Source organism: Pongo abelii, chromosome Y, assembly GCF_028885655.2.
Source record: "Pongo abelii isolate AG06213 chromosome Y, NHGRI_mPonAbe1-v2.0_pri, whole genome shotgun sequence".
NCBI classification, from domain to species: Eukaryota; Metazoa; Chordata; class Mammalia; order Primates; family Hominidae; genus Pongo; species Pongo abelii.
Window position 1 is genome coordinate 40396756 of NC_072009.2, and position 13377 is coordinate 40410132.

General features: G+C 35.4%; 1 protein-coding gene across 1 annotated transcript in view; it reads left to right on the top strand.

Annotated features, from left to right (window-relative positions):
- The window catches only part of LOC129053245 (deleted in azoospermia protein 1-like), a 66884-nt gene that overhangs the window by 28781 nt on the left and 24726 nt on the right, over window positions 1-13377 (top strand). Inside the window, exons 11-19 of the mRNA XM_054545365.1 lie at window positions 302-353; window positions 784-847; window positions 937-1076; window positions 9836-9982; window positions 10257-10348; window positions 10909-10960; window positions 11396-11459; window positions 11549-11688; window positions 13081-13170. Of these exons, the coding sequence (XP_054401340.1) occupies window positions 302-353; window positions 784-847; window positions 937-1076; window positions 9836-9982; window positions 10257-10348; window positions 10909-10960; window positions 11396-11459; window positions 11549-11688; window positions 13081-13170 (841 nt within the window). The remainder of the gene's footprint in view (window positions 1-301; window positions 354-783; window positions 848-936; window positions 1077-9835; window positions 9983-10256; window positions 10349-10908; window positions 10961-11395; window positions 11460-11548; window positions 11689-13080; window positions 13171-13377) is intronic.

The window sequence follows — 13377 nt, forward strand, 5'->3', positions numbered from 1 at the left end:
CACCGCATCTTAAATTTTAACCACCTTGTCTTAGATAGTAAGTTAAATTCAGGTTCACAGATGCGAATTCTTTGTTAATCAATGAAGTTTTCACACTGCCCTAATCCTAGCACATTTTGACATAGTTCTGCTTAAGAAAAAGTAGTATTTGTAGAGGATCTGTCATGTGCATGTTAGCAAATACTTATCATGGTATATTATTCATCTTTGGTCATGATCACTTCTGTATATAGAATAGTAGAAGTTCTGAACCATGTACTGTATGATGGTGATTTTATGCTTCATTTGTCTGCCTTTATAGCTATGGATTTGTTTCATTTGTTGATGATGTGGATGTCCAGAAGATAGTAGAGGTAAGTAATAGAAAAATCTCTTTCTTATCTTACTGCTACGACGTTTAGTGTTAGAGATATACTCAGACTTGTGTAAAATTTGGAGGAAGCTAGACTTCCTGTTCAAAATCCAAACTCAGAGTCACCTCCCATAACTTGATAGATCCTGTTTATTTCTGAGTGGACACCTAGGTTCACGAACTACAGACAGGAAAGGTTGGAGACAGGGTGATGAAAAGCTTTTGATCAACTTTCACTTGATGCCTCTTGACACTGATTAGAGTGGCAAGGGTAAGTAAGGTAGCTTCATGATGACAAATTTTAATTTGGTGCGTAGTTGTCACTGATCGTCTATGATGATAGGCACTTTAGAAGACTTTAGGTGTTTACCCAAGTCTTGGAAGCTAAGACTTGAAAATGGATTTTAGTTTTGTTACTGTTCTCTTTTCAGTCACAGATACATCTCCAGGGTAAAAAGCTGAAGCTGGGCCCTGCAATCAGGAAACAAAAGTTCTGTGAGTAGGAAAAGAAATTGTTCTTTTTTGACCCGGGTAGCTTTTCAAATAACTAAAAGTAGGCTTTTTTCTTCTTGCTTTTCAAAAAGGTGCTCGTCATGTGCAGCCATGTCCTTTGGTATTTAATCCTCCTCCTCCACCACAGTTTCAGAACGTCTGGAGGAATCCAAACACTGAAACTTGCCTGCAGCCCCTAATCACGCTGAATCCTGTAACTCAGTACGTTCAGGTAAGAACTGCTTATGTTCCTGTTCTCTTGTTTATTGTAGTCATCCTTGCGTCTGTGGAATTGTATCTACACTTTCCATAGTAAGTGGCAATGGAATCCCTGTTTGAACAGTGTGAGTAATGGGAAATTTGTTACTTTTGTTAGAAATTTCTTACTCTTAGTGTTGGTTATTTGAGCTAAAAATCTTCTATATACTTTGTGAGACTTTCTCTGAGAAATGATCTCTGTAGACATACGAACAAATCTCTTCCTATCTCTTCCTTTTTCACCCCATATAACTAGTTCCTAAAGCATTTGGAAGCCGCTCTCCTTATGTGTCTGCCTAGCTTATTGTTCTCTAAGGTTAGCAGTTAACCTAGCTATTCTTTGCTTGCAATGATTTCCAGATGCCTCCTCGTATAAATTGCTGACTTCTGGATATATTCTGGTTCTTGGATGGGTAGATTTCTGTAGCTCCTCTTTACTTGCAATGCTTTCCAGATGCCTCCTCATATAAATTGCTGACTTCTGGATATATTCTGGTTCTGAGATGGGTAGATTTCTGATCTCTTTTACTCTGTCTATAAATCCCGTGAGTTTCTGGCATGTCATTTCTCTGATGCTGGTTGCTTTGATATTTAAAGTAGGATTTGACATCCTCTGTCACTTACTGGTGATAAATAACGTTTATTTTGTTCTTCGTTCCTTTCATTTCTGTGTGTGTTTAAAAGACCTTTTCTTTGATGGAATATAAAGTAACAAAATAGTAGTGAAATAGTTCTTCAGTGTCTCTCATATGTTGACATTTTCCATGTCCTTGAAATGTGTAGGGTACACCTCCTCTTCTTTTTCCTTCTCTGAGCAATGGCTAGAATAAAAGCCCTGCTTGTTTCTGGCATTTACGGTGAGCCATTACTGAATATGGGTGTATTCATGAATGCTGCTACCTGTATGTTTTTAATTAGTAAGTATTCATTGAAACGTCGAAGACATTATACTGTCTCTTTTCCATTTGTGGCTTATATACTGCCCTTAATTTGTGGAAATGAAGTACCGAGAAAGCCGTAACATCTGTCGAAGAACTACAGTATTACCCTATAATATTGTCAAATACAAAACAGTCTGGAAGTATTTTGCCAAAGAAATAGCAAATATATTAATTTAACTTACGTTGAAATCTGTCTTAATAGAGCCTTATCACCAGTGTCAGAAATTACTTCTGGGTGGGCATAGGTAGACAGTGTAAATAAGGTAAACTTTGGCTGGTGCAATAGGCACTTCTTTTGTCATTTGTCTCTTCCCCTTCCCCACCCAAAGGGTAGCACTTGACAGGGAATATTTGTTTCTTCATAATGTCTGTCATTCATTTAGAAATCTGCATTGCTGTAGGTAGAGAAACAATTACTATTTCAATGTTCTTCCTATTTTTGTCACGTTGGGAATGATACTTCCTTCTAATTAAAATAACAGTGTTTTACCGTATTAATCCATTCTTTCTGTAAACTTTATTTTCAGGCTTATTCTACTTACCCAAATTCACCAGGTCAGGTCATCACTCGATATCAGTTGCCTTTATATAATAATCAGTTAATTGAACAGGGAGTAAAATGATTTACTTTCAGCTACCATTGAGGCCTTCTGCTTGTTTATACAAATTGCCTGAATAGGTTGTCATTTTAAACTAGTGAAGTGTACCTGAAATTTTAGAAAACGCTTAGAATTAGCGTAATGAAGGCCTCTGTAGTATTTAGAAGTGATGAAATAATATTTTGACAGGAGGGTACTTGGCAATAACTTTTCTGTAGAACAATTTCTGAGATTTGGTGTTCCCATCTTTGTTTTAGCATGTATTTTGTTATGTTTGCCGTCAAAGAGCTGAAACATGCAGACTGTCTTTCATGAATTTAGAGATACAGAGTGAAGTAAAAGCTTTACCCAATTCTTAGAGCACAGAATTCCAATTGTGTTCTTATTTTAGCTTGCTGCTTCATGATAGTAGTTCTCTGGGTCTCTTTTCAATGATACAACTATATCTATGACCGATAATCATATGTGTGGTACCAAATTCAAAGAATTAGTATCTTTGAGAGTTTCACAATGCGATTTGCAGAAAATTGGGAAAAAGGTGAGATTTTCTATGTAGAAGGAAGAACAAGAAGTTGAGGGATTAGAAACCTAAAGTACTTATTTTTTCTATTCTGTTTCTTTTATTCTATTAACCAAGGAGCCAGCATGAGAAGTACTTCGATGTTGTCTGTCTCACGTGTTTTTGAAAATGTGTAGTAATATTTGAATAATTTTGGTTTCCTTTTTTTTTTTTTTTTCCCCCAAGATGCCACCACAGCGGCCTGTTGGGGAGCAAAGGAGTTATGCTGTACCTCAGGTAAAGTGAATGTGCCAAACGTACACTCCCTGTTCTTTCTTGATTTTTTTCTATTTCATACGTGCCTGTAGTTTTTTTAAATCGTTCTTTGTATTAATGTGGCACATTTTGTTACTTTCTTTTTAACCCAATTTTAAACTCTTATGGGAGCAACAGTGCCTTTTTCTCTCCCAGGTTTTTGCATGCTTAAGCAATGGCTGGTCCACATAATGATAAGAATTCAGTTACTTTTAGATTGACTATACAGTCCATGAAAGGTAATATTAATGTGGCCTTAGAATGAGCGTGTATCTGCCTGGAATCTGCCTCTGGCCTTTCCCTTCGTAAAAAAAAAAAAAAAAAAAAAAAAAAAAAAAAAAAAAAGTGTTCAAGAGAAACAGAAATGTTTTGCTATTAATTACTCTTAAATAAGAATAGGAAGAAAAAAGAATACTACCTCTAAAACACCCGAACTGCTTTCCCGCCAAATAACTAGTTCCAAAAATATTTGAAAGCAGCTGTCTTCGTGTGTCTGCCTAGTTTATTCTTCTCTAAGGTTAGCAATTCATCCAGCTATTCTTTACTTGCAGTGTTTTCCAGATGCCTCCTCATATAGATTGCTGACTTCTGGGTATATTCTGGTTCTGGAATGGGGAGATTTCTGATGTGTTTTACTATATTTATAAATCCCGTGAGTGTCTGGCATGTAATTTCTCTGATCCTGGTTACCTTGATATTTAAAGTAGGATTTGACATACTCTGTCACTTACTGGTGATAACTAACGTTTATTTTCTTTTTAGTTTGTTTTATTTATGTCTTAGTTTAAAAGACATTTTCTTTGATGGAAAATAAAGTAAGAAAATAGTGGTGAAATAGTTCTTCAGTGTCTCTCGTTTGTTGACATTTTCCATGTACTTGAAACGGGTAGGGTATACCTCTGCTTCTTTTTCGTCCTGTGAACGATGGCTAGAAAAAAAGCCCTGTTCCTCACATTTACTGTGAGCCATTACGTAATCTGGGTGTATTCATGTGTGATGCTATGTATATGTTTTCAATCACTAAGTATTTATTGAATCGTAGAAGACATTATACTGTCTCTTTTCCAGTTGCGGATTATATACCGCCCTTAGTTTTTTGAAATGAAGTACAGAAAAAGCCGTAACATTTATAGGAGAACTTCATATTACCCTGTGGTCTTGTCAAATACAAAACCCTTTGGAAGTATTTTAAGAAAGAAAGAAAGCAAATGCATTAATTTAACTTACATTGAAGTCTGTCTTAATAGAGCCTTATCACCAGAATAAGAAATAACTTCTGGGTGGGCATAAGTACACAGTATAAATAAGGTCAACTTGTCTGGTGAAATAGTCACTTCTTTTTTCATTAGTCTGTTCCTCCTCCCCAGCCAAAGGGCCTCACTTGACAGAATCTTTCTTTCTTCATAAAATCAGTCACTCATTTAGAATCTGCGGTGCTGTATATAGAAAAGTAATGTTTTAAAACTTTTTCATAGTTTTTTATATTGGGAATAGTATTTCTAATTAACAAAATGTTTTACCGTATTCATACATTCTTGCTGTAAACTTTATTTATAGGCATATCCTACTTATCCAAATTCAGCAGTTCACGTCATCACTGGATGTCATTTGCTTGTATATAATTGTCAGGTAATTTAAGAGGGACTAAAATGATTTACTTTCAGATATTATTGAGCCCTTTGTTATACAAATTGCTTGAATAGTTTGCCATTTTAAAGTAGTGAAATGTACCTAAAATTTAAGACAACACTTAGAATTAGTCTAGAATGAAGGCCTCCGTATTATTTAGAAGTAATTGCATAATATTTTGACAGGAATGTACTTAGCAAAAACTTCACTGTAGAACAGTTTTTTGAGACTTGGTGTCCCCTTCTATATTGTAGCATGGTTTTTTTTCATCTTTGCCGTCAAATAGCTGAAACATCCAGACTGACTTTTATCAATTTTTTAGAAAGACAGAGTGAAATAAAATTACTACCCACCTTTTAGAGCACAGAATTTGAATTATATTTGTATTTTAGCTGGCTGCTTCACAATAATAGTCCTCTGCGTCTCTTTTCATAGATATGACTGTGTATGTGACCCATAATCATATCTGTGGTAATAAATTCCAAGAACTAATATCCTTGAGATTTCCACAATACCAACCCCAGAAAATTGGGAAAAAGTTGAGGTTTTACATAATAGAGTTAACAACAAGAACGTCAGAGATTAGAAACCTAAAGTAATTCTTTTTTCTGTTCCGTTTCTTTTATTATAATAACAAATTAAAGGAGCCAGCGTATGTACTTCAATATTGTGTTATCTCATGTATTTTTGAAAATGTGAAGGAATATTTGAATGATTTTTGTTTCCTGTCTCTACTAAAAACACAAAAAAATTAGCCAGGCGTGGTGGCGCACACTTGTAATCCCAACTACTCGGGAGGCTGAGGCAGCAGAATCACTTGATCCTGGGACGCAGGTTGCTGTGAGCTGAGATTGTGCCACTGCACTCCAGCCTAGGCAGCAAAGAGAGACTCAGTCTGAAAAAAAGCGATGCCATGAATATCTTTGTGTAAATATCTTGGCACGCTTCTGCTATTAATTTCTTGAGATGAATTGCTATCAGTGAAATAGCTAGGTGAAAGCACTTTGCCCCTTTTATAACAATTTTATAACTACTTCTCCTTTTTAGTATACTGGTGAGTATCCCCGCTTATCAAATCATGATGCACCTTTTCCACAGTACTCTTGGTAAATCACGTATTGGTATTTTCTCATTGACGGTGTGTAGAGCGCTCTCTTTTCCACACCCATTCCAGTGAAAGTTACTAGTATTTTTTAAATTGTCAGCCTAATAGCTGGAAAATATTACATTGTGTTGATGCCCACTTTTTAAAATCATCATTGAAGTTGATCATTGATCTTTAGCTTTTTAAATTAGGTTTTTAATTTTATTTTTCTTACTGATTCATAGAAGACTTTGTATTGGTATTCACTTTTGTCATACATAGTGGAAAAAATATATAGGAGTAATAAGGAGGTGCCCTGGTGCCCTTACCTTATTCCTATTTTCAGTTCAGTTGACTCAACTAGTTCACTTGTAAGCTTGATGATAGGGTAGAATGAGATTGATCGAAAAGAAGATTCCTCTATCTCTATTTTACTTGGGTTTTAAAAAAATTTAAAAATGAGTGCTGTATTTTGTCAAATGATTTTCAGTGATGAATTAAAGTAATGTGTCCTGCAAATTGAGTATTCTTGCATTCCCAATATAAACTTAGACTCTTTATATACTGCTGGAATTTCCCATTTGTGTTGAGGGCAGGGATGGATCATCTGGGTGAGGCTTTGTTGCTTATATGCTTTTAGCTTTGTAAAATGCGTTGAGAAATACTTTCTTCCTCTTTGAAAACAGAGTTTCGGCATAGCATTCTTTTATTATCTGTGGCCACAACCCATTTTTCAGGTCTCATATATACTTTTGTTTTCTTGTGTTTTCTTGCTTTGTTTTGCCAGGATTGTTTATTGCTTGAATTTCATCCTCCCCACGCACCACTCCCCGAGAATCTGCGCTTTGATTTACTAAAGTTTTCATTCTGATTTTCACGTCGTATTTTCTAAATTTTATCACTCTCTTTATTTGCTCCTCCTCTTTTGCTGCCAATGTAACTTTGCTGACTACAAATGATAGGCTTTTTCCTGGTCAGTTTATATAAATACCAATTTGCTTACATGTTGACACAGTAATTGAATTAGATAATACTGGCAAAGGAGCTGACCTCCCAGGAGTTTAAATAACGATAATTTTTTTGCAGCTTTTAGCTGTCGTCGTCACTTGGTTGTCCACATGTAACAAGGAATGTATTTGCTCTATGTGGCAATGAGAGTTGTGTATATGATGGTCTTGAAGCTCACTCCTGTTTACTATTCCAACATTTCTCATTTCAAAATTCAACAACTCACTTGAAGATATGATTAAGAAAATTACTTCTTTAATGCAGTTTGTTTTCAGGATGCCATTGACGGTTACGTTGGTACTTTCTTTAAACTTAAACTTTTCTTATCCTAAGCATTGATTTATATTTTTGGCCATAGTTTAGAAGTAACCAAAGGTTGTCTGTTGATTGTGGATTTTTATATATACATTATATAATTATGTATAAATACACACACGTGGGAATTGAACAATCCCTGCTAATCGAGCCATGGCAAAAATGAAGTACATTGCAAAAAATGAAGTACGTTGCTTACTTTGTTTGCTTTGATCGCCACCTGCTGGCCGAGGACTAGGACATGATCATTACTTCCTTAATTTAAAATATGATGACTCTATTAAAGAGATTCGGTGAATTTTATATGTACGATTCCAGTTGAGCAGGCAGCCAGTTTATAAGATCCAAGCTAAAGTCAAACTTCTTATAAAACCAAATGCCTTTTTTTTCTTCTTTACCAAACTACGGTTGTTTCGGGTATCCAAATGAGTATGAGAATCAGAAGAGGCACCAGAGATCTTTTCCAGCCATTTGTTTTGAAGCAAGGAAACTGAAACTGAGGTCATGAAAAGATTCACTTTCGTGAGCAATGGAAATCAGGTTCTTCCCAAACAAGAATTTTCCTCTTCAATTCTTGTGGCACTGTCACAAGGTTTCTTAACCAGACCCTTTGCAAATTTGGCACCAAATAATTCTTTATTGTAGGAGGCTGTCTTTGCATTGTAGGATGTGCAGTAGCATGGCTGGGCTTCAGCCCATCAGATTGCAGGAATACATCTTAGCTGTGACAGCCAATCTCTAAACGTCGCTAAATGCCCCTGGGGCTCAAAAATCTTGCCCAGTTGAGAATCAGTGCATTTCCATAACCTCTCATAATCTGATACAGGTTTCTGCCAGATGTTAGATTTCTAAATTAAAATACATCCAAACACTATGGTGCAGAGACAATACTGTAATGTAGCTTGTTTATCAAAGAAAAACATAGCCAAAGTTCATCCACAAATCAAGGGGGAATTGAAAAAGAGAAGAACTACAAGAATTTCAGAATTTCTTTTGTTTTATTCTGTTTGGGATTTCTGAATGAACTGAGAAGGAATTGGTGAATTGTGTATAGGGAAGGGAAATCTAATCAGGTTCCTAATAGTTCAAGATAATGCAGCTTAATGTCATTTGGAAAAAACAATAATGGAAGACATTTTTAGAAAGGAAAAACTTAAAAATAGTGTTTTAAATTTTTCTTCCACAACACTGTCATGAAATAAAGCTGTTAAAGGAAAGCATTAGGCATTAGTTACAAACCCAAAATAGCAAGTACAGGCAGGAAAGAAAAGAGAAGTGCAGTAACCTCGGCTTCAGTTGATTTCACAATTTAGATTTCATGTATAGTAAAGCTGTGTAGAATCAGTAACTTCTAGCATCTAATTAACAAAGTAGGAACTCCTTTCTTACTACTATAACATTATTGTGTTGTTCAAAAAGATACACAGTTTCTTTCGTCTTTTGTTTTCTTTCAGACAGCTGTATGTGTAATAGCTTTCTCTTAGGCAGCTTTTTGTGCTTTCAGAGTCAACAGCACTTCACCAGTGATTTTTAAATTAATGATGTGTCGTAGTTTCCTGATGTTTCGATTAGTTCTTAATTAAACTTTTTTCAAAATAAGTCAGCTAAATAGTGGAGCCAAAAAAGAAACTCGAAAACAAATCTGCTGAAAATAAATTCAAATAACAGGACACTAACTTACATTGGCATACCACTTTTCCACTTTTACCACTTTATACGTACAAAATGAATTCACTCATTTATATCTATCAGGCCACTGTGAAAATTAGAATTATCACTTGGACTGATTTTGTGTTACTCAGGAAGAAAAATGTTATTTCAGAAGATGCTTTGAACACCCTAGCGTTAGGGAAGAAGATTATAAGAAATTGGTTTAAAACATTGAGGTTTATTTTGTTTTTGGTGCGGCTTCTTTTTTTTTTTTTTAAGGTTTATCTTTAGTCTACTCAGTAAAGTGAAAAGTTGCTCACGAATGTAGAACAGGATGATTTTAAAACTTTAATTTTTACAAATCTAAACTTTCTAGTTTTGGGTGTCTTTTTTAACTACTTCACAGAGTATTTTCACAAATACTGAATGAGTATTCTTCCACAGCATTATACAAGACACGGTGATGAGCGACACTAGGTTTAAGAAAGTAGTATATCCTTTGGTTAAAATTCCATGCTGATGTCCTCTGATTAGTTTAAATCCTGAGCCTGCACTGAGCTGCACTGGTGACTAATTTACAATGAAAATAACTTATGTAAAATATATTATACTTAAAATACAAAAATGATATTTCACATTGTGTATGGGTTTTGCCTGCATACGTAATTATGATGTCTACTTTCCAAATTACAGTCTGCTGCAAATCCTGAGACTCCCAACTCAACCATCTGCAGAGAGGCCAGCACCCAGTCTTCATCAGCTGCGGCTAGCCAAGGCTGGGTTTTACCAGAAGGCAAAATCATGCCAAACACTGTTTTCGTTGGTGGAATTGATGATAGGGTATTGTATTCATACCTCATTGTTACCTTAAAGTACATCATGAACAGTGGGATTTGGGCCCTGTTACAAACTTAATGTGTTTTTGTACTTCATGGAGGTTTAGAATTGCTTTCAGGTTTGACCCATAGGTACTAAAAATATCTTTGACAAAGAGCTACTGGTCATTTTGGGGATAAATGGGGAAGAAATTTCCCCCTCATGGTAGTAAAATTGTAGTAAAGTTGAAATTTTTGAATGCTGAATTTTTACTCTGACGTTCCATTCTGTTCCATAGACGGATGAAACTGAGATCAGAAGCTGCTTAGGTAGATACGGTTCAGTGAAAGAAGTGAAGATAATCACAAATCGAAGTGGTGTGTCCAAAGGGTGAGTAATTTTATCAAAAATATCTGAACTCTAGTCCCCTGTTCTATAGGTATGAGACAAGACTTCAAAACTGATATTCTGACCCTTGTGTAAATGAAACTGTTTGCGGTGTTAATTTCTTTCACGTAGGGGATAAAAGGTTATTACCAGTTCTTTTATTTAATCATTTTTCTAATGTTTGTTTTGAAATGTCTGCAATTTTTATTTCATACAGGTGAGTTAATCAGTTTTCTCAAATTGTTGTTTTCTTCATACACTGCACAGCATCTTTAATTTTAACCACCTTGTCTTAGATAGTAAGTTAAATTCAGGTTCACAGATGTGAATTCTTTGTTAATCAATGAAGTTTTCACAGTACCCTAATCCTAGCACATTTTGACATAGTTCTACTTAAGAAAAAGTAGTATTTGTAGAGGATCTGTCATGTGCATGTTAGCAAATACTTATCATGGTATATTATTCATCTTTGGTCATGATCACTTCTGTATATAGAATAGTAGAAGTTCTGAACCATGTACTGTATGATGGTGATTTTATGCTTCATTTGTCTGCCTTCATAGCTATGGATTTGTTTCATTTGTTGATGACGTGGATGTCCAGAAGATAGTAGAGGTAAGTAATTCAATGGAAAAGTCCCTTATTTATCTTACTGATACGACGTTTAGTGTTAGTGATATACTCAGACTTGTGTAAAATTTGGAGAAAGTTAGACTTCCTGTTCAAAATCCAAACTCAGAGTAACCTCCCATAACTTGATAGATCATGTTTATTTTTGAGTGGACACCTAGGTTCATGAACTACAGACAGGAAAGGTTGGAGACAGGGTGATGAAAAGTTTTTGATCAACTTTCACTTGATGCCTCTTGACACTGATTAGAGTGGCAAGGGTAAATAAGGTGGCTTCATGATGACAACATTTAATTTGGTGCGTAGTTGTCACTGATCGTCTATGATGATAGGAACCTTAGAAAGCTTTAGATGTTTACCCAAGTCTTGGAAGCTAAGACTTGAAAATGGATTCTAGTTTTGTTACTGTTCTCTTTTCAGTCACAGATACATCTCCAGGGTAAAAAGCTGAAGCTGGGCCCTGCAATCAGGAAACAAAAGTTCTGTGAGTAGGAAAAGAAATTGTTCTTTTTTGACCCGGGTAGCTTTTCAAATAACTAAAAATAGGCTTTTTTCTTCTTGCTTTTCAAAAAGGCGCTCGTCTTGTGCAGCCACGTCCTTTGGTATTAAATCCTCCTCCTCCACCACAGTTTCAGAACATCTGGAGGAATGCAAACACTGAAACTTGCCTGCAGCCCCTAATCACGCTGAATCCTATAACTCAGTACGTTCAGGTAAGAAGTGCTTATGGTCCTGTTCTCTTGTTTATTGTAGTCATCCTTGCGTCTGTGGAATTGTATCTACACTTTCCGTAGTAAGTGGCAATGGAATCCCTGTTTAAACAGTGTGAGTAATGGGAAATTTGTTACTTTTGTTAGAAATTTCTTACTCTTAGTGTTGGTTATTTGAGCTAAAAATCTTCTATGTACTTTGCAAGGCTTTCTCTCAGAAATGACCTCTTTAGACACATGAACAAATCTCTTCCTGTCTCTTCCTTTTTCACCCTATGTAACTAGTTGCTAAAGTATTTGGAAGCAGCTCTCCTTATGTGTCTGCCTAGTTTATTGTTCTCCAAGGTTAGCGGTTAACCTAGCTATTCTTTACTTGCAGTGCTTTCCAGATGCCTCGTCATATAAATTGCTGACTTCTGGATATATTCTGGTTCTGGGATGGGTAGATTTCTGATCTCTTTTACTCTATGTAAATCCCGTGAGTTTCTGGCATGTCATTTCTCTGATGCTGGTTGCTTTGATGTTTAAAGTGAGATTTGACATCGTTTGTCACTTACTGGTGATAAATAACATTTATTTTGTTCTTCGTTCCTCTTATTTCAGTGTGTGTTTAAAACACCTTTTCTTTGATGGAAAATAAAGTAACAAAATAGTAGTGAAATAGTTCTTCAGTGTCTCTCATATGTTGACATTTTCCGTGTACTTGAAACGTGTAGGGTACACCTCTTCTTCTTTTTTCCTTCTCTGAGCAATGACTAGAAGAAAAGCCCTACGTGTTTCTAGCATTTACGGTGAGCCATTACTGAATCTGGGTATATTCATGAATGCTGCTACCTGTATGTTTTTAATCAGTAAGAATTTATTGAAACGTAGAAGACGTTATACTGTCTCTTTTCCAGTTATGGCTATATACTGCCCTTAATTTGTGGAAATGAAGTATAGAGAAAGCCGTAACATCTGTCGAAGAACTACAGTATTACCCTATAATGTTGTCAAATACCAAACAATCTAGAAGTATTTTGCCAAAGAAATAGCAAATGTATGAATTTAATTTACGTTGAAATCTATCCTAATGGAGCCTTATCACCAGTGTAAGAAATAACTTCTGGGTGGGCATAAGTACCCGGTATATATGAGGTAAACTTTGGCTGGTGAAATAGTCACTTCTTTTGTCATTTGTCTCTTCCCCCTCCCCACCCAAAGGGTAGCACTTGACAGACAATTTTTATTTCTTCATAAAGTCAGTCATTTAGAAATCTGGATTGCTGTACGTAGAAAAACAATTACTGTTTCAAAGTTTTTCATATTTTTGTTATATTGGGTATGATATTTCTTTCTATTTAAAAAAAATGTTTTACCGTATTAATCCATTCTTTCTGTCAACTTTATTTTCAGGCTTATTCTACTTATCCAGATTCACCAGATCAATTTATATCTATAAATTCCGTCATCCCTGGATATCAGTTGCCTGTATATAATTATCAGGTAATTGAAGAGGGAGTAAAATGGTTTACCTTCAGCTACTATTGAGGCCTTCAACTTGTTTATACAAATTGCTTGAATAGTTTGTCATTTTAAAGTAGTGAAATGTACCTAAAATTTAAGAAATCACTTAGAATTCGTGTAATGAGGACCTCTGTGTTACTTAGAAGTGATGAAATCAGATTTTGACAGGAGTGTACTCAGCAATAA